This window comes from Bos taurus, chromosome 15 (assembly GCF_002263795.3).
Source record: "Bos taurus isolate L1 Dominette 01449 registration number 42190680 breed Hereford chromosome 15, ARS-UCD2.0, whole genome shotgun sequence".
Lineage (NCBI taxonomy): Eukaryota > Metazoa > Chordata > Mammalia > Artiodactyla > Bovidae > Bos > Bos taurus.
This window is the reverse complement of record NC_037342.1, coordinates 37469094-37494436: the sequence shown is the minus strand read 5'-3', so window position 1 is coordinate 37494436 and position 25343 is coordinate 37469094. Positions and strand designations below refer to the sequence as shown.

Below are 25343 nucleotides of genomic sequence, written 5' to 3'. Positions count from 1 at the left end.
AAAACCGCAGCACTTCCTCCACCATCTTTATTCCCTGACCCTGCTTTTGTGTGCTCATGCTCAGTCACTTATCATGTCTGACTCTTTGCGACACCATGAACTGTAGCCTGCAGGCTCCTCTGTCCATGGGATTTTCCCAACAAGAATACTGGAGTGAGTTGCCAAGCCCTCCTCTAAGGGGTCTTCACAACCCAGGGATTGAACCCACATCTCCTGCATTGCAGGCGAATTCTTTACCACTGAGCCACTGGAGAAGCCCAGACCCTGCTTCCTACTTAGTGATAAAATGACATTAATCAGAAGAGAGCCTCCACAGACCCCACCAGAACACCTGTATGCTACTGGTATCTGTTCCCAGGTACTTGTCTCCCACTAGTATTCATAGATGAACTTTCCATGCTCCAAGGTAGAGCCTTTCTTCCATTTGTATGCCAGGTCCCTTCCCTTTTCCACTATTCAGGGCACTGCTCCAATAATCTCTCTTTATCCCCTCCTTCATCTTCTCCTGTTCCCCTATTCCCTTGTTCAAACTGCTCCACTTCCCTAGTCTCCTTACTCTTGCTCTAAGACACCAGGCTGCTGCTGCTAAGTCACTTCAGTCGTGTCCGACTCTGTGCAACCCCATAGATGGCAGCTCACCAGGCTCCCCCGTCCCTGGGATTCTCCAGGTAAGAACACTGGAGTGGGTCGCCATTTCCTTCTCCAGTGCACGGAAGTGAAAAGTGAAAGTGAAGGCACTCTTGCCTTAGTCTTTGCTTTGACTGTTTCCTTTCCTTGGAAAGCTCTTTTCACAGAAAACTATTTGCATAACACAGAACTCCTTTACCTCTAATTACATAGACTGTATTAAGTAACCAAGTGGCGCTAGTAGTAAAGAACCCGCCTGCCAGTGCAAGAGACAGGAGAGATGTGGGTTCAATCCCTGGGTCAGGAAGATCCCCTGGAGTAGGAAATGGCAACTCACTTCAGTGTCCTTGCCTGGAGAATCCCATGGACAGAGGAGACTACAGTCAGAGTCAGAAGAGTGAAGTGAAGCATTCTTCTCCTTCTAACTACAGATATCTAAAACATACAAGAGATATCTAAAACATAAGAATACAAAAAGGGCAAAAGCAAAAGAATGAACAATTTCCCCTGCAAACAGTAGCCAAAATAATGGTCGTATAATGATATTGATTTTGAATAAAGCTGACTTTAAGGCACAAAGCATCATAGAGATAATGAAGGCCATCTTATAACAGCAAAATTTAAAAATTCCCAACCAGATATAATAATTCCAAGTGTGTATGCACCTCATAATAACTTCAAAGTATATAAAGCTGAAATGCACAATTATGGTGGGACATTTTTCACCTCTCTGATAATTATCTCCTAATATGAGATGGTGTATCTGTATCTCTTTGTGCATCATTAGACTGTGAGCCTCCCAAGGTCAGAGATTGACTTGATCACTTGTATTCTGAGTGATGTGCATAAGACTGGCCTTTATTCTTTTTTTTTGCTGAACTAAACTTCCTTCCACAATGATAAATAGCACATTCTTTCTTTGGGAATGCTTTCACTCTTAGAAGGGTCTTAGTTTTCTGGATTAAAACCTGTCCTTCCCATTCTCCCCAGGCTTTCTAATGTGGCCTAGGCGTGGATGGATTTTGGAAAATTTCCCTCCAGGACTGGGTATGTCTGAGGCCAGATCTTTTAAACCATAGGTGGGTGTCAATTGCAAGGAATTTAAAATAGATCAATTTTTTCTTTGCTACAAACTCCTGGTTGGGCATTGTTTCTATTAGGAGAATCCTTTCTGGGTGGTTACCTCAATCCTCAATAATGTATGTGGGGGTTAGTATTAAGCCTCCTCAGTTATTCAGATTGTCAGAATCTTTATTTCCTGGTGAAACTTTTCTGGAAGCTCTCATGGAAGCAAATTCATGTGCTCTATGGCAAAGCTTTAGCTTTTGCCTTTGTCTCTGGCAGGCCCTTAGCCAAGGGCTATAAATCTAGGTTTGGACTTATTTGTAATGGTCTATCAAGACCATTATAACAATTCAGTGATTTTCTGGAGAGTTTAGCACTCTTATGAAGATTTAAATGAAAGGGACTCTGTGAGGATTTAAAGAGATTGTAGGTCTTGGTTTTTCTCTGCTTTTAGTTATTATCCACTTGAACAGTATACCCTCCCCATAGCTCCTCCATCCTTCTCTGCTCTGTGTCGGGAGGAGCTGGTCCTCAGATCACATCACCTGGGCTATCTGGTTGGGCTTTGCCAATGGAGGCACTGGCTGGAGGTCAGAGGGAGGAGCGGAGAGAGGTTAGGGGACTTCTTTTCCACTTGGGTGCCACGGTTCTGAGATGACCTTGTCCATGGTTCCACCGGAGCACCAGTAAACTGTTCCCCCCTCACCCCTAGACTTGGAGGTGGCAGCATCCTCCCACAGTCGTCAGCACCTCAGTGCCTCAAAGTAAGTTGCTTCAGTTGTGTCCAACTCTTTGCGATTCTATGGACTGTAGCCCGCCAGGCTCCCCTGTCCATGGAATTCTCCAGGCAAGAATACTGGAGTGGGTTGCCATTTTCTTCTCCAGGGGATCTTCCCGATTCAGAGATCAAACCCAGGTCTCTCATATTGCAGGCAGATTCTTTACCATTCTTTACCAACTGAGCCATTGCAGGCAGATTCTTTACCACCTCAGTGCCTCAAACCAGCTGTTATTATCTTAACCCTGACCATAGATAACTCTTCCAGTCTCTAAGTCCCACCTAAGTGAACTTCTTTTCCTGCTGGGACCTGACTAGGATATAAAAATATACAGAATATGCTTTCTGCCTGGAAGATGGCTCCTTCCTTTACTTTATGAGCTCAAAGTCCTTGTCAAATTCACCTGAAAGGAGCCTTGGACTAGATCTCAGATGAGTGTCTGTGACTCAGAAAAGGAAAGACACTTACTTTGGGTCACAGAGGTAAGAGCCTCTGATCCTCACCTGCTGTGCTGTGCTTCCTGCTCACTGCTGGGCGTCCTTTTGGTGCTGTGTTCACCAAGGAGACACGGGCATGGGGGCTACATCAGGATCTTTAACATGGTAAGCAAAAGAAAAAAAAATTCAAGCGAGTTTAAGAGAAATAAGAAAAGCATTGTTAGAGTGTAGGGGTGTCTTTGAAGCAAGAGGGAAGGGGGCAGGGCACAACTTTTAAAAGAATGACATGGCCATAGGACGTGGCAAGGACTGGTTAGAACCAACCAGGTCCAAGATTTGACTTCCAGTGGGCTTTCAGCCTCATTATATGCTCATTGTAATATATCAGCATGCTAAATGATACACCCAGCAGCATCATGACAGTTCTGAGGCCAACCATAGAAGACCAAGAAGTGGGTGATGGCCCGATTCCTGGAAATCTCAAACCCTTCCCCTAAATAACTGAACAATCCTTGCAATTATTATCTGATGAAATGACCCAGCCCATAAAAACTAGTCATGCCATATTTCAAGGACACTCTCGCCTTCTAAGCTGGCCTACACTCTGTTTGTGGAGTGTGTTTCTCTCTAAATAAATCCATTTTTTACCTATCACTTCAGCTCTGAATTCTTCTGTGATGAAGCAAGAATGTAAATTCAATGGCAACATCTTAAGGAATCTCAGGACAGGGAAGCTGCTGGGTCTCAGGAACCAGGGGTGCTAATACCCTTCTTATGGAAAATTCTTGGAAACTCGAGTCCTCTTCCTTTCAGGTGCCGGATCTTCTGTCTGGCTTCCTTTGTCTTCTTAGCCTCTGGTTCCTGGATGCTCTTGGCCACTTCTGTGCTCTGCCACATGGGGCAGCTACTTCTACCACCACCACTGTGCTTGAATCATTCCACAGAAGTTTGCTGAATAACTATGTACTGGGTGCTGCACCAGAAGATGGGGCCTCTGTTCTTATGGAGTGGGGGCACTGGGGAGACAGATAATCAAGCAAATAAACAAGGATATTTCTGAGAGTGATAAGTGATATGAACAGGGGAGTGACAGGACAGGGCTCTTTTAATTTGGGTGGTCAGGGAAGATCTTTCTTAGGAAGATGATATGACCTGAGATCCTGGTGGTGAGAAGAACCATGTAGAATTTTGTGAACCAGAGTAAAGTCTAGAACTTCTAAGTGCAAGAAGGAGAAGCTGTTGAAGAGTTTTAGGTTGGAAGAGGATGGAGTCTCCTTTACATTGTTAAAGGATGACTCTGGTGAATTTGTGGTTAAGGGGGTTTAGGTGGTCAGGGAATTCAACATGGAGGTAGAGCAGATAGGTCAGACGGACCAGTTGGCTATTGCAGGAAGGGGACGGTGAGGTAAGAGGAAGAAAAAATGACTCAGGTCTTTGTTTTAATCAGCTGAGAAGAGGCGGTGCCAGTTAATGTCTTGTCTTGATTTCAACCCAGAGCCAGCTCCAGAGCCTCCCACTCTCCAGTTGAGGAAAGTTCTCTCTTTACCAGGCTTGCAGATTCTGCCATAACTCCCAGTGCCCATCCTGACCACCTCTGTCCACTGGCCCTGCTGTGTTCGGGAATCTGGGCCATGTTCTACTAGAGCTGAGAAGGAAGTCCTTCAGGGCAGCACCAGGCAGTGTGAGGAGGGGTCCTAGCTGTTTCTCCCCTCACAATAGAGGGTAAGCTCCCTGCAATCCCTGCCTGGAACACCTCTCAGACATGGGCTCAGTGCTTGTCCCCAGACTCAGATCTGAGTCACTAAGTCTGGCTTGTGTGACTGCTCTCATGGGCTCCATTTCTAATGAATGTTTTCAACTCTGGTCATCATTCCTAATCTTCTCCTTCCCTTACTTCCCAGGGGATCTGGGCAGGTCCTTCCTTGGCTCCTCAAGACCCTGCCCCCATTTCTGCCCTTCTATTTGCTTCAAGTTGCCTGGTCCCCCACTGATGAAGTGAGCCCGGCCCCACTCTTCCCCCAGCCGATCTGGCTAGTGCCTGCCTTCCCCAGCCTGTCTCAGCTCGCACCTGGGCTCCCCTCTCAGCAGCCGGTGCGCCTCTGCACCTGTGTTCTTGCACTCCCCCCTGGGAAACTTGTGGACCTACAGTCAGATAGACCTGGATTTGAATCTTCCATCTTCTACTCACTGGCTGTGTAATCTAGGGAGAGCTACTTAATCTCTCTTGCCCTTGGTTCCTCACTTCTAAAGAGGGGATAGTAATAACTGCATCATTGCATCGTGGTGAGACACAAGCAAGGTAAATACATGGGACGTGCTTAGTACATGCAGCAGGGCTGTATACAGGAAGAAGTCAGTGCCTAGTAATGTAATAGTAATGGTTATTATTATTATTTTGCTTCTCTTCTCAAGACCTCACTTCTTCAGTTACTCTCAAAGCTGATTTTTCTTCCTGAACCTGGGGAGCACAAGAAGAGGAAACAGTAGATTCACGCTGGAGAGGCCAAAGTGGCTTCCAGAGCCAGGCCCTTGGCAGACCTCCTTCCAGAAGGACACCTGAAGGTGTCTGTCCCCAGGACCCCCTGAGAATCCAAAGAGCCAGGAATTTCCACTGTCATCCCCTTAATTAGACGTGAAGCCAGTGACAGAAGTAGCATTTCTCTGCCATGTTTCTGGTGAGGTTGTCCAGATGTTTTTGGAAAGGGGTTGCCCCTTAGACTTTGGAAAGAGGGTCTAAACTCAGGATGCAAGGCCATACCTAGGATGCCCAAGGTTTCTCAGGAGCATGGGGTCAAGAATGCTAGCCAGGAAGAAATGTGATTGGCCACACAACTGGCACCCTGACAGCTGATAGCTTTACCTCCCTGGGCTTTGAGTCATTGTTAGGGAGGCAGAAGCTACAGCCCTGTCTGCTAGGATGGTGGTCCTCAGTGTGTAACAGGTCAGAATCACCTGGAAGACTTGTTAAAACACAGCAGGCTGGGCTATAGCCCCAGAGCTTCTGATTCAGTAGTTGCGGGAGGAGGCCTGAGAATTTGCACTTCCTATACAATGCCAGGATATGCTGATGCTGCTGGTCTAGGACCCCTCTTGGAGAACACCTCCCTGGAGAATTGTGTATTTGCATAGTCTCCTTTTGCATCCTATTTGAAGGTGGGAAATAGAAAGACAAAGGGGCAGGAATCTCGGATTCTCATCTTCACTAACTTGCTCTGTGACTGTTTCTCAAGGTGGGTTTGGTTGTAAGCAATGGGAAACACCTTGTTACTTTAAGTAACAGGGAACTTTTTAGGATGATACTGAGGAATCTTTCTGAGTTTAACGAAGAGTTGAACAATCAAGGCTTGGGGAAGGCATGGTGGTCCTAAAGCCCTCAACAGCTGGAGTTCACATGCCTGCTGTTCCAGGTGATCTGGCCACTAATAGGCTCTAGTCCAACCTATTCAAATTCCAAATGCTGATGAAAGGTAATCTGATTGGCTCACAAGGGGCAGGACCTCCCTGCCATTCTTCTCTTAGGCTATGAGCCACAGCCACCGTGTGGTGAAGAGGATGCAGGAGAGGGTCAAGAAGAAGGTAGGGCTGCTTGCCAACCCCCACGGTCCTGAACTGAGCAGCCACGATCCCACAAGGGGCCTACTACAGTGACCTCAGCCAAGATTCCTTCCCTCATCGGGCCCTAGTTTCCCTATCTGTCAAATGAGGGGTTTGAGTTAGAATCTAATTACTGGATCAGTGTTTCTTCTCAAAAAGCCCTGCATTGTAATTGCTTAGGATGCTTGAAAATAGAGACCCACATGGCCCATGGTGGGAAGTCGTCCACAAGAGACTTTCCAAAGCAAAGTAAAATAAAACATAATGCCCTGATTTGTAGTACTTGCTCAATGTCTGTGGTGTAGATAAATACTCTCATCATGGTCAATTTCAAGCTACCAGCATGAAGTCACTGAACACAGAACTGGGAAGGGAGGGGCACCCGGGCTCTGGCTCACCCCCTACCCACTGAATCAGAACCTCTGAGGGAGCCTGATAACCTGTATTTCAACCCCTGCCCTCCCGAAGTGATTCTGGTGGGTAACAACATTTCAGAACCCTGCTCCCAGAGATCTCTGAGGGCTTTCTGGTTCTTACATCCTTCATCCTAGTTACATTATAGGCTCTCACACTGGTTCTGGAAGTTGGGGGGAATTTTCCCTTTTGAGAGCATTGCAGAGGGAGACCTGGAGAGATCCATGGCCCAAGTGAGCCCATGGTGTGTCCTTACCAGCCTGTGGCCAGACTCCCCTCTCCCTGTCCTCCTTGACTGGGCTGTCCCACCATCACTCCTGGAGGCAGGACAGCACCCCCATGGGAATGCCTTCAGGCTGCAGGAGGGGACTGCAGGACGCGAGGTCATGGCTGCGGGTACTGGGATCCTTGCCCATTGCTCATATCTCTGGGTGGGCTGGCATTTCAGCTGCAATCATCATGACCTTCTGATCTGATATCTCCGTCCCCAGAAATGAGAGCCTGTCTGGTCATCAGCTATTTTTGTGCAGGTCCCTCATCTTGATAACCTTCTCTGAGCGGGTGGAGGGCAGTGTGGAGGATGCCATGTCTTATTTGAGATGGACTGAGGCAGGCAGAACCATCACAGAGCTCCGGAGAGACCAACCAACAGACAGCTGGGCCAGCGCAGAAGCTGGGAAGATGGAGGTGGATAAAGGAAAGTAGAAACTACTGACAGGAAGGGGAAGTCTTTCTTTAGGGCCCTTTCAGAAATCAGTTGCACTCTGAAGTTAGACTGCACCTTTAGTTTTGAGTTGAAACATCTGACTTTCTCTTGTTCTGTAAAGCAGTGGTTCTCAGAGTGTGACCTCCTCACCCAGACCAGTACCACTCACATCCCCTGGAAACCTCTTAGAAATGCCAACTCTTGGGCTTCAAATGTCTCCCCCTCTTAGAGCCATTGCCTGGCTACACGATTCCAGGTTCAATTGTGCACTCCTCTCTGGAAAAATCCCTTTCCAATATAGATGCCCCACAGGGCTGCCATGCTAAGCTGTCATCAGACCACAGAGTGGATAGACTCTTGACAGCAGGAAGCACAAGGAATTGTGGGGTGGGGACGAGATGGGAAATGAAGAGAGACAATAGAGATGGCCCTGGCTACTGTAGGCCTTCCAGAGCACTCTACTGGGGAGGGGGCCCAGGCCAGCACTGCCCTGCTTGGAAATGTTTAGCTTAGCATGGAAAATTCCAGCAGTGGACAAGTCCCTGGATTGATAACTTCTTCTGTTCTCTTCTTTTGCAGTCCTGTTCTCCCAACTCCCAGGGCTGTGGACTTCATTATTTATCCTATACGTAGCCCTGCCGTTCCTGTGCCCACCGTCCTTCCCCCAAAGCCTTACCATCTCTCTGCAGTGTGGCATCAGTTCCCTTGGGCAGCCCGTGCTCTGTTCTGCCCGAGGCCAGGCTCCGGCGCCCTGCCTTGTCCTGTGAGCCCCGTGCAGCCTCATCTGGGCCTGGGAACTGGAGCCCTCCTTGGCCAGCCCCTGACAAGGTCCAGAGTCTCTGAAGAGCTCCCTGCATGAAGTTTGTTCATGATCCCTTCAGAAGAGAGCACCCAAGACTTCTTCCAGTGACCACGGAGGTGTGCTGGGCAAACTGGGTTTGGAGCTGAGGCTGGGGGTTGATGGTAGTTCAGGCTTGCTGCCTGAATTGTAAACCTGAAATCTACTCTCCGTTTAGGTCTAACTTGGCCTTGCTGAAGTGACTTGTGAAGTTTTTGGGAGGGAAGAAGAACATGGTGTCAGGCTAGAGGGGATCTTTGCCTGATGCAGCTCTGGACCATTTCTCTGGCTTCTCTATTGGTAGAAGATTCTATCTGTGGTTGTGCCTCCTGAGAGTGTTCATTTATTTGTTTACTTGTGTTTACCTTTGTTCACCCATGAGGGCTCCCACACATATTTGTATAGAATCTCCCTTCATCTTACAAGCTGTGAGGCCAAAGGCAGGTGATTTAAACCATCTGACCTCCATTTTCCCTGTCTGTATAATGGGAATAACAATAACTTCCACAAAAAAGTTACTATGGTGGCAAAATGAAACCACACATATAAGCCCCTGATCATGGTTCCTGATGCTAATGTGTTAGGCTGTTATTCAGTTCAGTTCAATCACTCAGTTGTGTCTGACTCTTTGTGACTCCATGGACTGCAGCACGCCAGGCTTCCCTGTCCATCACCAAATTTTGGAATTTGCTTAAACTCATGTCCATCGAGTTGGTGATGCCATCCAGCCATCTCATCTTTTATTGTCCCCTTCTCCTCCTGCCTTCAGTCTTTCCCAGCATCAGGGTCTTTTCCAATGAGTCAGTTCTTCATATCAGGTGACCAAAGTATTGGAGCTTCAGCTTCAGCATCAGTCCTTCCAATGAATATTCAGGACTAGTTTCCTTTAGGATTGCCTGATTTGATCTCCTTGCTGTCCAAGGGACTCTCAAGAGTCTTCTCCAACACCACAGCTCAAAGGTATCAATTCTTCAGTGCTCAGCTCTCTTTATGGTCCAACTCTCACATCCATACACGGCTACTGGCAAAACCATAGCTTTGACAAGACAGACTGTTGTTGGCAAAGTAATATCTTTGCTTTGTAAAATGCTGTCTAGGTTGGTCATAGCTTTTCTTCCAAGAAGCAAGTGTCTTTTAATTTCATGGTTGCAGTCACCATCTGCAGTGATTTTGGAGCCCAAGAAAATAAAGCCTGTCTCTGTTTCCATTGTTTCTGCATTTTTTTGCCATAAAGTGATGAGACTGGATGCCATGATCTTCATTTCCTGAATGTTGAGTTTTAAGCCAGCTTTTTCACTCTCCTCTTTCATCAAGAGGTTCTTTAATTCCTCTTTATTTTCTGCCATAAGAGTAGTGTCATCCACTTGTACCCCAATGTTCATCGCAGCACTGTTTGTAATAGCCAGGACATGGAAGCAACCTAGATGTCCATCAGCAGATGAATGGATAAGAAAGCTGTGGTACATATACACAATGGAGTATTACTCAGCCATTAAAAAGAATACATTTGAATCAGTCCTAATGAGGTGGATGAAACTGGAGCCTATTATACAGAGTGAAGCAAGCCAGAAAGAAAAATACCAATACAGTATACTAACGCATATATATGGAATTTAGAAAGATGATAACGATAACCCTGTAAGCGATACAGCAAAAGAGACACAGATGTATAGAACAGTCTTATGGACTCTGTGGGAGAGGGAGAGAGTGGGATGATTTGGGAGGATGGCATTGAAACATGTATAATATCATATATGAAACGAATCAACAGTCCAGGTTCGATGCATGATACTGGATGTTTGGGGCTGGTGCACTGGGATGACCCAGAGGGATGGTACGGGGAGGGAAGAGGGAGGGGGGTTCAGGATGGGGAACACGTGTATACCCGTGGCGGATTCATGTTGATGTATGGCAAAACCAATACAATATTGTAAAGTAATTAACCTCCAGTTAAAATAAATAAATTTATATTAAAAATAAATAAAATAAAATAGTTAATAAAAAAAAGAGTAGTATCTTTTTTCAGTATCATATCTGAAGTTATTGATATTTCTCCCAGAATCTTGATTCCAGCTTGTGCTTCATCCAGTCTGGCATTTCTCATGATATACTCTGCATATAAGTTAAATAAGCAGGGTGACAATATACAGCCTTGACGTACTCCTTTCCCAATTTGGAACCAGTCTGTTGTTCCATGTCCAGTTCTAACTGTTGCTTCTTGACGTGCATACTGGTTTCGAGGGGACAGGTAAGGTGGTCTGGTATTCCCATCTTTTTAAGAATTCTCCACAGTTTGTTGTGATCCATACAGTCAAAGGCTTTGGCGTAATCAATAAAGCAGAAGTAGATGTTTTTCTGGAACTCTCTTGCTTTTTCTGTGATTTAATGGATGTTGGCAATTTGATCTCTTGTTTCTCTGCCCTTTCTAAATCCAGTTTGAACATCTGGAAGTTCTCAGTTCATGTACTGTTGAAGTCTTGCTTGGAGAATTTTGAGCATTGCTTTGCTAGCGTGTGAGATGAGTGCAACTGTGCGCTAGTTTGAACATTCTTTGGCATTGCCTTTCTTTGGGATTGGAATGAAAACTGACCTTTTATAGTCCTGTGGCCACTGCTGAGTTTTCCAAATTTGCTGGCATATTGAGTGCAGCACTTTCACAGCATAATCTTTTAGAATTTGAAATAGCTCAGCTAAAATTCCATCACCTTCTCAAGCTTTGTTTGTAGTGATGCTTCCTAAGGCCCTTATTACTTTGTAGGCTATTATCACTAGATGCCTAATGTACATTGTTGCTCCACGTGCCTCAGTTTCCCCGTGTGTAAATTAGGGATAGTAGCTAAGTTGCCCACAAACCCAGTGTCATTGTGAGAATTAGGGAAGTTCATACCTATAAAAACTTACCACCATGCAGTAAATGCTAGTAATTATAATGCTTATTATTCTTTTGGGTATGTGTTTGGGTGAGACTCTCTGAGTTTGTGAATGATTCCAAGGCATGTCTGTCTGCTGAGACTGTGAGCATGTATGTGAATATGTGTGGATCTGTTTTTATATGGCCAGGGAGGCCTCCTGTCTCTGGGTGGAGTTTTCTGTTGGCCTAAGCCTGGACTCCCTGAGCCAGCCAGGGCCGGCGCTGGGGATGGAATTTCCATTAAGAATTAAGCAGGACAGCACTGGGAAGCCAGGCAGGCAGAGGGGAGGGGGCGAGTGGGATGATGCTCCAACTCTGAGCTCCCTCCACGGCCTCAGTTCTGAGCTGCCTTGGAGAAGGCCTCTGCCAACTTTGCCTGGATTTGTAGGCCTTGCAGGGGCCATGGCCCAGAAGGATGTGCAAGGAGAGAGGAGTTGCCTGCTGGAGACTCTGTAAGGAGACTTGGAGCTGTTGCCAAGACTGGAGCTATGAGGAGACCCCCTGGGAATGGAGAGACAGCCAGCGAGGGTCCAGGCAGCTGGAGCCTATGGGGCCGATTCGAGCCCAAGAGGCTGGGCTGTGCTGTATGTATCTGGGAACACGGATGTGTGTGTGTGTGTGAACGCAGCGTGGGGGACATCCATACCAAGGGAACATAGAGAGCACCTAGCAAACCAGATCTGTTCCTCTCTTGTCCTGAAACTCAGACTCAGAGTTTGGACCTGAGAATAAAAGATTCCTGAGGCTTTTTGTTAATATTTATCCTGTTCATGATCTAAGCTTCATTCTGTTTCTAGCATACTAAAAAATAGCTTTCCAGGTACTTTTACATAAATTCCTGATCTCATCTTTTACTTTGAATAACATATGAGCTAGGCAGAGATTATTACGATCCCCATTGTAAATATGGGAAAACTGAGCCTCAGAGAGATTAAATGACTTGTCCAAGGACACACAGTTAGAAAGTAGTTGAGGCAGGATGTGAAGTCAGGTTTCTTTGAGGATAAAGTCCAGGCTATTTTATTTTATTTTATTTTTTAAATATCACTTGATCTACCAAAAAGGGCTTCCCAGGTGGCACTAGTGGTAAAGAACATAAGAGAAATAAGAGATGTGGGGTTCGATCCTTGGGTCGGGAAGATCCTCTGGAGGAGGGCATGACAACCCACTCCAATATTCTTGCCTGGAGAATCCCATGGACAGAGGAGCCTGGTGGGCTACAGTCCATAGGGGCTACAGCCCACAGGGTCGCACAGAGTCGGACACAACTGAAGTGACTTGGCATGCATGCACGTGCGATCTACCAGAAATGGACTTAACGATCCAGGAAACTGCCCATTTGAGGAAGTCTGTGGCTCCAGTGCTAATGCATAGCCAGGCGAATGGCTGGGGCTCCAAGCCCCGTCCCCAGGCCCTGAGACAGCCTTTGCTGAGATAGGAATCGAAGCCCTTCTCAAGAGTCTAAGGAGTAGAATCAGGCTGTCTCCAATGGATGGAAGCTGTGGTCAGGGTTTCTTGTCTGAGGAGGATGACTGAGCACCTGCAGAGCCTGGGGTCCCCAGAGAGCTGAGGTGGTGGAGTTAATGTCAGGAGTTGCAATGTGTCCATGGCCAGGGAGCAGCTGTCATTTTTAGCCAGGGCCTGAAAAAGGGAACAGGGATATTAGCATCAAGGAAGAGAGACTGAGATGGGACCTTGGTATGGTCATTGTGTCATGGAGACAAAGCTGGTTTTCCTGTTCTTGAACACAAAGGTGTGAGCATTTGGACACAGTTGCACATGAGGGATTTAAGTTAGACGCCAAGGAGAACTTCCTGCCAATAAGCGGGTTCAAAATTGGGAATAGTGCCCTGGGGAGGCTAGGGTCTGCTGTTTCCTGGTGACCCCCACTCCCCTCCAAAGTGGGTAGAGTTGGCCTACCCCGCCTCCCAGCCCCTGGGAGATTCTTGACAGGATGGAGAGAGTTGGATGGAATGACTGCAGCTTCCTTTCAGTTCAAGAATGTGACATTCCTGAGCTTTTGGGTAGGAATCAGCCTTCTTTCTAGACTTAGCCATCTGACACTAGGTCTGGAGGGGAAGTCTGACGTGTCCCCAAGTTAAAAGGTGCCTGTGCAACCATCTTCTGTCCTTTTTGGCAGGTCGGCAAACTTAGAGGAGTGACTTAGGTTCCAAAGGGAAGCACCTGCAGTAAATAAACCAAGTGGCCTTCCAGGCGTCTGGGGGGCTGCTCAAAGTTCAGAGCTCCCTCCGCAGAGCGTGTGAACCGCACCCAAACCCCTCCTCGTTTTGTTTCAGCTCCAATGCATTCCTTTTCCTCTCCAGATGTTGGCATGTGGGGCACATGTGGGCACCCCCGCCGGGACGGCACCGAGGCTCCCGGGTGCTTACCCGCTCTGACTCGGCCCTGGCCCCGGGTGAGCCAGGTCTCTAATTAGACCTGACCACGTCCCCATTCCAGCGCGCCCCACAGCCCAGAGCGCAAGGTTTGCGCTGCCAGGGGCCCAAAATAGCTTCGGGCCGGCGGAGACTACGCGGGACAGGGGCTTGGCAGCTAGCGCGCTGTTGCCGGAGGTCCTGCGGCGGGGGCAGAGCGGGGCGGGGGCGCGGGGCCGCGGGCGGCCCTCGGGCTGGGCCACCGGGCGGGTCACTCGCTCGCAGCCTGCGAATCCCCAGCTGCGCCTCCACCGCCGGTCTGGCCGCCGCTCACAGGCTCTCACTCGCTCCCAGTCAGTAAGTAGACGGCGCTCCCCGGGTTGGATTTTGTGCCCAGCCTGGTAGGGGCAGAGCTTTCTTGTGATTATTTGGATATTATGTGTCGATGTAGCAGTGTGAGTGCTCCTGAGTGCGAGCGAGCTTCAGAGGGAGGGAGTGTGTCTGGGCCGGCATGTGAGCATATGGAAATTTCTAGCATGCGTCCTAAGGTATGAACGTGGGTGACAGGGTGTGCCTTTCTGTGCTTGTGGCCTTACGTGTGCCTGGACCTGGAGTGTGTCCGCAGGTGGCACATGCTGTCCTGTGTGGACTGGGTCAGTACTGTTGGAAGTGGAGGCTCAAGTGTGTGTGGCAGGCAGGCTCCATGGGGCTGAGCGAATGTGTGAATGGCTGGATGCCTGTGAGTGAGCAGATGAAGGCAGGGGCGGAGGATAAGTAGTGTTATCTGAACTCAGACTTTCTAGGGTGACCCGACTTGTCCCCAGCTGGGGTGTCTTCTCTGGGGGTCACCCGGCTTTGGTTTCTTAGGACTCTGAGCAGGGCAGGAGCTCAGCACCAACACCAGAGAGAATGAGGTTCCAAGCCAGCTGTGGAGACAGCCCCATGGTCACCTTGGAAGGAGACAGGAGGACCGGGGCATGAGCAGACCACTCACCTACAAACACTCACAAGGCAGCCACATGCTCACAGCTGCTCATGTGTGCACATCTTCCTACCACTCACACCACTCTCACATGTGCTACATCTCAGGACTCATGTTCTTTCAGCATGTACACCTAGCAATAGTGACACGTATCCAACAGGTAGCTCCATGTGTAAAACATAAGTGTGCAAACTGGGTCACCCCAGTCTCAGCCTCTAAGGTCCCTTTAGCCTCCATGTGGCACCTTGGGCAAGTCTAAGAAACTGGGTAGGAAGTATCTTCAGTCAGGGGCTTTGGCTGGGGGCTGAGGGCAGATGACACTGACTTTCTCTTCCTTAGTGTTTATGGTTTGGTCTAAGGAGTGCCTGAGTTCTCATCCCACCAGCTTCTCTCCTATGCAGGGGAGCAGATGGGCTTCAGCCATTTCTTGAGGATGTGCTGGAACCTAGCTTTCCCTGGCCTGGTCCTCCACCTGACCCTTGGGGATGGCTTAATACAGGCAGGCTGTGGTCAGTTGGGCAGCCTTTTGCAGAGTGAAGCTGGTGGGGAAGGAGGTCTGTGTGCCTTCCCTAGCCTTCTTGTTTGTGGGGGGTCCCCAGCCACCTTAAAACTCAGGAAAAGACGCTGGAAAACTGAGGTACCCACCATGAGTCCTAGGCTGGTTCCCCAGTTTTTAATTCATCAGCTACATACACCTAACAATCAGAATTTTAGAGCAACAATTAGGACTCACAGGGCATCAAGGCAGCCCTATTAAGTTAATATAGTTCCAACTTAAAGAAGAGAACTTTAAGACTCAGACAACTGCAAAAACGGTAATAGTAACAACCGCTATTTGTTGAATCTGTAATATATGCTTCATTTCATTTAGTTTTCACAACAGCCTTATTAGGTTAATAGTCCCCTCCCCCCTTGTTTTCTCTAACAAGGAAATCGAAGCTTAGAGTGCTCAAGAGATTTCTACAGGTCCCTGTGACTCTTGAACTCATGACACAACCTGTATATTTCCCTTCTTACACTGGCTGCCAGGAAGCTCTTAGTTCATCATATTTGCTTCATCCTCGTAAATGTATTCATTGGAACCCTGGTTTTGACTTTTAATTTCTGCTTTAATAACTTTATAGCACACCCATCTTTAACTGTAAACTTCTACATCCTTTGTAGAGAGAGATCAGAATAAATAAATGAACAATCAACAATTAAGTATTTTATTGGTCTCTGAGGAGGAGAACCACGCTGCATAGAGTTTTGGGGGACATCTCCAATTTCAAATATTTCATCTGGCTTTCAAACCATATGTTTCAATTTTGGTTTCTATATTTTTGGCTTCTGATTTGTGACCATGTCTTGGGGCTTTTCTTCCTAGTGGCTCTGGGAGAAAATGCCCATCTCTGTGCTGGCTCAGACAATGGGGATTGTTGCGAATGAATTGGGCCATTGATAAAGTTCCCCTCCTTTGACTGCTTCAGCTGCCAGCTTCTCCCTGTCTCAAAAGCAGGAGTGTTTGGGTGCCCGAAGGAGTTTGACCTCTGCCCTCTGCCCAGCCCTGGCCCCATGGCCACCCCACTCCTTCTGTGATCCCGCCTAAGCCTCGGGCCCTGCTTGGAGGTCTGTGTCTCTTGGACCTGAGCTCTGCCTCCCTCGGTGTGGATCACATGGTCTCTGATCAGCGATGGCGTTTCTGGAGCCAGAGCTCAGTAGGAGGAATGTGGGCTTTGGAGTGTGGAACACACAAAGGGCCTCTCTGCCCCCTTCCCTAGACCTGGGAGACCATAGGCTAGTGTTCACTTATTTTTCTTTTTCCTCATGAGGGGCTCTCCTGTTTGCCACGTGGTCAGAAAGTCATTTGTCACCTCTTATCTGCAAGAGAAGTGTGTCACCAGAGTCATCTGAAAGCAAGGCAGGCCTTCAGCCACATTGTAAAGTTGGCGAAACTCCTAATTAATTTACTGTAAGACTGCTTCTTTCAGCCAACCTGAGACTATCGGTATTTGGAAGGGGGAGGAGTGGGAGTAAAGGTTTAGCACTAGAGATTACGGAGAAGGATGCGACAGAAGATGAGATGGTTGGATGGCGTCACTGACTCCATGGACACGAGTTTGAGCAAACTCGGGGAGATAGTGATGGACAGAGAAGCCTGGCGTGTGCTGCAGTTTATGGGGTCACAAAGAGTCAGAACAACAACAGCAACAGAGATTACTCGATAGGACTCCCGTGGTGGGCTTTAAGGCTTTGTGTTGAGCTCTCACCTCTCAGTATGCATTAAATCACCTGCTACTGGCATGTGTTTCCCACGTTCAAGCTGAAGTCTCCCAGAGGCACTCCCTTTATGGGGGAGGAAGAGTTGCTGGCCTGGGGCTCTAGGAAGTGTCTGGTGCTGGGTGGTGTGCTGGTGGGTTGAGGTGGGTGAGGGGTTTGTTCCTTCCCGGGTAAATGCCATCTCAAAAAGGTAAGACTTGATTACATCTCTACTGGGAATTTAAGCTAAAACAGTTTTTAAATCCAATAAGAGAGTCTCTTATTGGAGGCTTAGGTCTTCCCTGGTGGCTCAGAGGATAAAGCTGAGCCACCAGGCCTGTAATGCAGGAGACCCGGGTTCGATCCCTGGGTTGGGAAGATTCCCTGGAGAAGGAAATGGCAACCCATTCCAGTATTCTTGCTTGGAGAATCCCATGGACAGAGGAGCCTGGCAGGCTACAGTCCACAGGGTTGCAGAGTCGGACACAACTGAGTGAATTCACTTCACTTCACTTCACTTCAAGAGAGCCTCAGGTGAGGCAGTCAGTACTTCTGTGGGAGAAGGTTTGCTCAGTTACTCACATTCTTTAGTTTATCTACTAAAGGTCAACTCCCTTGTTAGGTTCTTTGCATCTTTTGTTTCAGGAAACGGCCACAGGGAAACTGAGGCACTGCATTGTAGACAGGCTCTTTACCGTCTGAGCCACCAGGGAAGTCCAACTGAAGCACAGCAAGGTCAAATGATTAGCCTGAAGGTAGAACCAGCAAAAGTTCCATCCCAGGTCTGTCTGATGCCAGAGCCTGTGATGAAGACTCTGTGGTCTGTGGTCCTTTGACCATTCCCCAGCTAAAAGACCCTGGAAGCAAGCAAGTCCAGGCCTTTGGGCCTACTGGAGGAGAGCTGAAGGCTTGCCTTCTCTGGCTCTAGGACCTGAATATCACTGGTGTCAGTAATCTTCCCGGCCTCAGATGGGGACTGCTGCTCTGTGGGAAGCAGGGGTGGGGAAGGCCTCGCAGGAGGGTGGGGAACCCCCTGCCAACCCCACCACCTCCCTGCCAACCACTCCCTCGGGGTGGCCTCCAGAGGCCTCACTTCTTCCCTGGAGCAATTTCTGTCCTGGGAACCGAGCCTCCACCCAGAAACTGTGATCCAGCCAGCCCAGTCTCCTCTTCCAGCTGCATGGTGCCCTCAGTGCCAAGCTCTGGGGGAGTCCTGAATCCTCTGAGGACGTCTCTGGGCATACCAGACCTCATTCGGCGTGAGGCAGCGTCTGTAGGCGTCAGCAGTTTGGCTGGTTAATTGTGTATAGTGTTCACTTTTTGCTGGAGAAATGGAGGTTTTGTCTTACAAACCAAATATCCTGGGTTTGGAAACCATGTGAAATGCATGTTGTCTGGAGGTGTGGGCTGCATTGTGGGTCTGTGTGTGGTGCTGGTTTAAAAGACATGGTCAAGGGACAGGCATTTGACTCGGTGCTGCTTGTTGCCCCTGATGGAGGGTCAGAGGTGGGCTGCATAAGCCAGCAATGTGCAGAGAAAAAGAGCATGGGCTTTGCTGTCAGATCTGACTTGGAGCCCGTTTTTGAGTCTGTAAGAAGGGGTTCCTTACAACACAGTGGTGATGTTAGAACTGGAAAGTCTATTAAAGCATGGTGTCCAGCATAGAACAGGTGGACTATAAATGCATATTCTTCCTCTTGTCCCAATTTCCTGCTGGAAAAGAACACTAGGCTGATGGCAAGAGGTCCAGATTCCAGCTGTAGCTCAGCATCTGGGTACACTGTCTTACCTTACCCTCTCCAGGCCTCATGCATAAAAAACTGAAAAGAACTAATTTCCTTTATTCTTCTGTATTTTTTTGAAGATTGTGAGAGAGACCAAAGTCAGGGGCTCTCTTGGAAGATGCAGAAAAATTTGTCACTATCGTTCTCGTATCCATGCTGCAGTATTAACTGAGATCCTGTGACGTGCTTGGACCCATGCAGAGCACCGAGCATGCAGGTGTCAGGAGTTTCCTGGTCCTCATGTGGCAAGACAGGCTTGTGAACAGTGACAGGCTTCTCTGTGGAACAGGATCGTGGCAGGCACTGGTGTATCAGAAGAGGAAGTGTCTGTCACTCCCAGCTGGAGCAATCAGGGAGGCCTTCCATGAGGTGAGAATTCCTGGTCTGGATCTGGAAAGATAACAGGAAGATTCCAGGAGGCTAAGAGGAGGGCCAAGAGACCAGCATAGGCTAAGGCACAGAAGCCTTGGCTTGTGTGGTTAAAGCTCAGGGAATTTTAGGCAGTGAGGGTACTGGCTAGTGTGACGAGAAAGAGAGAGAGAGAGAGAGTGTGTCAGGGCTGGCTGATTGTACTGAAGTGTTCGGATTTTTATCATGACAGTTATGAGGTACTTTAAGCACGGGGAGGGTCATGGTTGGACATGGGCTCGCTCATTCACTCAGCAAATATAAAAATAAATTTATATCCCCTTTAATTTTGGTATATCAAAGTAGTGAAAATTTACAAGACTGGTAAAAAAAAAGATCCTTTATCTGCATCCTTTAATCAATTACAAGACACTGCATTTACTTCATTTGTTTTTCCTTCCTTCTCTCTCTCATAATATAAAATATGTTATTTTACTATTTATGTATATTTCAATTAGGAATTTCCCAGGTGGCTCAGTGGTAAAGAAAATGTCTGCCAATGCAGGAAATACAGGAGACAAGGGTTCCATCCCTGAGTAGGGAAGATCTCCTGGAGGAGGAAATGGCAACTTGCTTCAGTATTCTTGCCTAAGAAATCCTATGGACAGAGGAGCCTGGTGGGCTACAGTCCACGGGGTCACAAAGGAGTCAGACATGACTGAGAAATGGAACATACATATTTAAATTACCTGTATAATTTATACTTTATTGTTCATTTATTATAATGATGCATATTTATGTTTTTATCATGTATATATGAATACATGTAACATATTCATATTTCTGATCAATTTGAGTAAATTGAAGACATGGTGCCCCTTTGCTCATAAATACTTAAGTGTGTATTTCATTTAAAAAAGGATATTCTCTGACCACAATACAATTATGTCCTATTAACGTCTCTATAGCTCTCCCGTCTTCCTTGCCCTGTTCAGGGTCCAGTCTGTAGACTGCATTTAGTTGTCATGTTTCCTTAGTCTCCTTTAATTTGGAGCAGTTCCTCTGCTTTATCTTTCTTGATATTTGCGTTTTTGAATGGCACAGGCCAGTCATTATGTTGAGTATCCCTCCGTTTGGACTTATCTAATGGTTTTGCATGACTGGATTCAAGCTATGCATGATGAGCAGGAGTACCACTAAAGTAAGGTTAGCATACCAGAAGCACAGGCTGTGGGGACTGTCCCAGTACTGACGATGGGAGCTTTCGTCACTTGCTTGAGGTGATATTCACCAGTTTCTTCACTGTGCCATTACTGCTTTTCCCTTTGTAATTAGTAACTTATGGAGAGATACTTTGAGGTTATGTAACTATCCTGTTCCACATCAAATGTTTAGTCACTAATTTCCTCATCATTGATACTTTTGAATCTGTCATTTCTTCTATGCTACTTGGCATTTTACTATAGGAAAAATCTTTCCCTTCTCCCTTTCTTTCTCTCTTTCTCTGCCCTTCCTTCCTTCTTTCTTTCATTACTGTGAACTCATAGATTCTTAATTTATTCAGTGGGTGAATAAATTTGTATGTTTTATTTTGATGTTCAAATTGTCCCAGATTTGGTCAGTGGGAGGCTCTGCAAATTGGCTCCTGTTTCTTTCGAATTTCCCCCATCGTTCTCTGAGCACTTGCTTACTGTTGCTCTGGCAGGATGTTCCAGGCTCATCTTGTTCTTTCCTTGCTCCAGCCCTGAAATTAGTCATTTCTCCAGGGAGTCCCGGATCCTTTTAGTGGAGAATGGTATTTAGAAACCAAAACCTGGGGCTGCATATGCTCCCTATTACTCGTGTGTCATTGCTTTTATGCCCTCTTAGCAAACAGAGCTAGGGTATACAGTTATAATAAAAAATAAAACAAATTATTATGTATTTTTAGAAAGAAAAAACCCAAGTGACTGAGAGAGAGTGAGTGAGAAGGTAGGGATGCTTTCGATGACTTTCCCAACCCAGGGGATTGAACCCGCATCTCTTGTGTCTCCTGAATTGTAGGCAGACTCCCTATCCACTGAGCCACTGGAGAAGCCCTAATAAAAAATAAAACAAATTATTATATATTTTTAGAAAGAAAAAAATGTGAGTGACTGAGATAGAGAATGAGAGGGTAGTATTGCTTTAGAAGGGTAGTCAGGGAGGGACTCTTTGAGGAAGAAGGCAGTATTTAGAAAGACCTACAGTGTGGAATGGATGGATTGGAAGGAGAGAGAGCTTGAGGATTGTTTTATTTATCCAGGCAATGATTATGAGGACCTGAAATAAGTCAGGGTAGAGGGAAGGTAGAATCAGGTAACTGGTTGAATGCAGAAGGTAAGGGAGGTGAAGGAGGGAGGTTGACATTTCCAAGACCTCTCAAACTGAGCGTGTGCAAAATGGAATTTGTGCATTCTTGCTCGACACTGTCCTGTTCATATGTGGTCCTCTTCAGGACTGAGTGACTTCACTTCACTTCAGGTATTTCAGATCTTAGGAATGGCTCCTTTGTCTATGTATCTATGTGTGTGAGAGAGCTGGCAATCATCTTCAATGCTTTTCTCTTTTAAAGCTCATATCCAATCCACCACCAAGTCTGTTGTGTTCTCTTGAAAATCCCTCTCCAATCTATCACTTCTGTCTCCGTCCCCACCAATATCACCAGAGTACTGTGAGAGCTTCCTAACTGGTCTACCGATACCCATGCTGGCTTCCTTAAATTTGTTCTCACACAGCAGCCAAGTGTACTTCAAAACACAGCTCCTGTCATTTCCCTCCTCAAAAGTACTTCAGTTGTTTCCTCTTGATCTTAAGCTAAAGACCAACCTTTTCCGTAAGTCCTGCAAAGCCATGTGTCTGAGCCCCGCCTCCACTCCTGTGTCCTCCTGCCCAGTCCTTGTTTTCCTCTCTCCTGGCCTTGTCTCAGACCCTTGGGCTCGTCAAGCCTCCTGCCACAGGCCTTTAAATTTGCTGTTCTTCCTCTTAGAACAGTCTTCCTTCATGTCTTCACATACTGAATTCCTTTTATGTCTCACCTTTCAGTTCAGCTGTCACTTCCATGGCCTCCATGATTAGGTCAAATCCCATTCTACAAAGCTTCACGGTACATATACTTCCTTCAAATGTATCATAGTTGCGATTTTACGTTTATTTACAATTATTTCATTATAATTAATGCTTACTTTTCTTATTTGATGATGAGTTTTGCTCACTGCTTTATTCTGGCAATTAGCATGTTACTGACACCTGCCACAAAATTTATGGGATAAATGAATGAATAAAATTTTATCAGCCAAGCAATCAGATAGATGGTGGTGCCATTCAGTAGAATAAAAATTCTAAAGAAGAAGTAGATTTGGGGAGGACGATTATAATTCATTTTAGGACATGTTACATTTGAGGTGCCTGTCACCCCGTGGCTACCTCTGAAACATCTTACTGTCTTTGGGCAAGCAAACTAGACTGCCGTTCAGGAGCTTTGAGAGGACTGGTGATAGATGGCGTCTAATTCCTGGATGATTTTAAGAAGTTCCTGGATAAAATAGCTAAGTCACATGGCCTCCCTGAGCTGTAACTTACTTTCTGGGTTTCTGGAGGATACAGGACATCTGAGAGGCCTTCCTGTGGTTTTTTCTGCCTCCTTGCCTGCTACAAAGGATTTAACAAACATTTATGAAGGCTTCTTGGAGACTGAGAATCACTTGCCTGATTCATCTCAGTCAGGAGTTGCCAACCTCCTCGCCATCCCTAAGACTGCACTAGAGACAGGCTGAAAAGAGAATTCAGAGATAGGGTCTTGCCAAGCCCAGTGAGGTGTCCTTGCAAAGATGCCAATGGCACCAGGATGGAGAACGTATTCAATCACTCCGGCCCACCCACTCCTGCATTCCTCACTCACTCATTCTATATATGTTTCGCCTTCACAATCACTTGCTCACCCACCCACCTATCCATCTGCAAACGAGAGTTTATGTTGGGTCTGTAGCAGGGCTCAGGGCTGGTGAGTCACCCTCACCTGCCTCTTCCCTATGGTCCTCGAGTCCAGGAGCCCAGGTGAGGTGACGTCAGGGTGGGAAGGCATCACTGTGCTGAGGAGGGCCCTGTGTGCTTGCGAAGTGTTAACAGCAAGAGAGGGAGATGCTGCTTGCCTGTTCCTCTTATTTCACTTCTTGCTTTTCTAGTGTCCCGTTCCCTCTATCGATGGTGATGAGAGCTTAGGAATTAAGCTCCTTAATCAGATAGATAGGTGGTGGCAGCTGGTTTCCACAGCAGTACTCAGGGCTCAGGCTTAAAAGGGAAAGAGAAACACAGCTCCCCATGAGTCCCATCATGAAAAAGAGGACGCTTTTGTTTTCTTCTTCATTTCCACCAGGATTGCCCTTTTAACCCTATGGAATTTGCAGAGAGGCCGAGGGTGGGGAGGACGGGACAGCAGGGTTTAAAATGTGGCATTTAGAAACCAGGCAGTGGATTGATCCTGGCCCTGCTCCTCTAGAAGCTGCTCTTTCAGTTCTCTGGGGCTTGTCATTTACAAAGAGACCCCCAGAATGTGTGCTGTCCATCTGCTGCAACATCAGACAGGGCTGGGGCTGAGCAGACGTAGGACAATGGCAGCTACATCAGATAAGAGCATCTTGGAGACATGCCTGAAGGTGTCCAGGATCTAAGCTACAGACTCCTTCACTCATTCCCTCCCTCCCTCATTCATTCAACGATGGTCTATTAATACTTAGCACCTACTCTGTGCCATGCATTGTTCTAGGCACTGGAAATATAACAGCAAGCGAAACACCTGCTCACAGAGAATTTGCTTTCTGTTGTGGAAAGACAGTAAACTGGTTGATCTATGCAAAATGATGCTGAGTGCTGTGAGAAATATAAAAGATACAAAGGGTGGGAGGGGACTTATACATTTATGCTAGGTCAAGAGGTTCTCTCTGATATGTGGCTATTTAAACAGAGGCCACAAGGGCTCTGTTTAAGTGAAAGGGCTAGCTATGTGGATATGGAGGGGGAGGAGCAGTCAGCACTTCAGTGTTCTGGGTGCCCTGTGGTCTGGGTTGGGGTGGGGCGGTCTGAATAAGTTTCTAGGAGGAGACCGCATTTAAGCTGCATCTTGACGTGTGGGGACAGCAAGTCAGTCCTGAAGAACAGCAGGAAACTTGCCTTGAAGCGTGAGCATAAGGAGAGGGTTTGGTAAGGCCCAAAGAGGTGGGTGGGGTGGAAACAAGATGCGGAGAGTGATAAGCACCAGGCTCAGGAGCTCAGATCTGAGATGAGAGACACTGGGGGGCCACTGCAGATTTTCAAGGAGATGATACAATGAGAGCAGTGTTTTAAGAAGCTGCAACTAACATTAGAATAGTCTGGGAGCTGTGCAACCAGCAAGAAGACAATTGCCTTGTGTGAGCCTACATGGTCTTATTGCCCACCAGGACCCTAAGATTGGGAGGAATATTGGGGTAGCCCCTAGATGCACAGCAGGTAGGGATGCAGTGATGTTGGGCTCTAATGGCCAACAGAAGAAGCAGGTGATGAAGTAGGTTTCACTGGGACAAACCTCAGATGTGTCCTGGAACTTGAAGGTATCTTTGAGCAAAGACCACAGAGAAGCCAGGGTTCTGGGCAGAGCAAGTTGCAGAAAAGACTTTGGGTCTGATCTCTGGCCATGAAGCTTCTGGGGAGGGGGTCCTTGGATTGTAGGAACATTTTGTTAAGAGCAGAGCTTCGGAGATGGGAAATTGGAAGTCCAGAAAAGGAGCATAAATTATCCAAGGCCATACAGGAGCACGTGTGGCAGAGAAAGGTCAAGCATCTTATTTGAATTCATCTTGGAGGAATTACTATGCCTTATTTAATTTTACATTTATATATATATATCTTTTAATGGAAGAGGAGATTCTAAGAAAAAGGAAATTGTTTTATGCATCTACTTCTCCATCATCTAGCTGCAGCCTGATACAGAGCAGATGCTCTCTTGACACGGACCAAGGCTGATGTGAGACTGGTCTCAGATGTGGGAGCAGAAAGAGCCACCTGTGAGTTGGGGGAGAGCTTGGCTCTGGATCCCTCATGCACTTCGTGGCCTGGCCATTTCTACCTCAGTTAGACTCACAGCTCTTGGTCAAGGGGCCATGGATGTGAGGAGTAGGGGGCTGCTCTCACAAGGGTGTCTGCTGAAAGGGAGAGGTGACAGGTGTGAGGGGCTGGGTGTCTTCGGTCTG

At 47.1% G+C, this 25343-nt stretch overlaps 1 protein-coding gene across 2 annotated transcripts in view; it reads left to right on the top strand.

The window, feature by feature from the left end:
- Window positions 1-11859: 11859 nt before the first annotated feature.
- Window positions 11860-25343, top strand: part of INSC (INSC spindle orientation adaptor protein) — a 140170-nt gene continuing 126686 nt past the window's right edge. Inside the window, exon 1 of one of the 2 annotated variants that reach the window (NM_001205483.1) lies at window positions 11860-11955. In NM_001205483.1, coding sequence (NP_001192412.1) covers window positions 11860-11955 — 96 coding nt within the window. Of the gene's footprint in view, window positions 11956-14026; window positions 14104-25343 lie in introns of those variants that run through there. The other variant, XM_005216065.5, reaches the window with a different exon arrangement.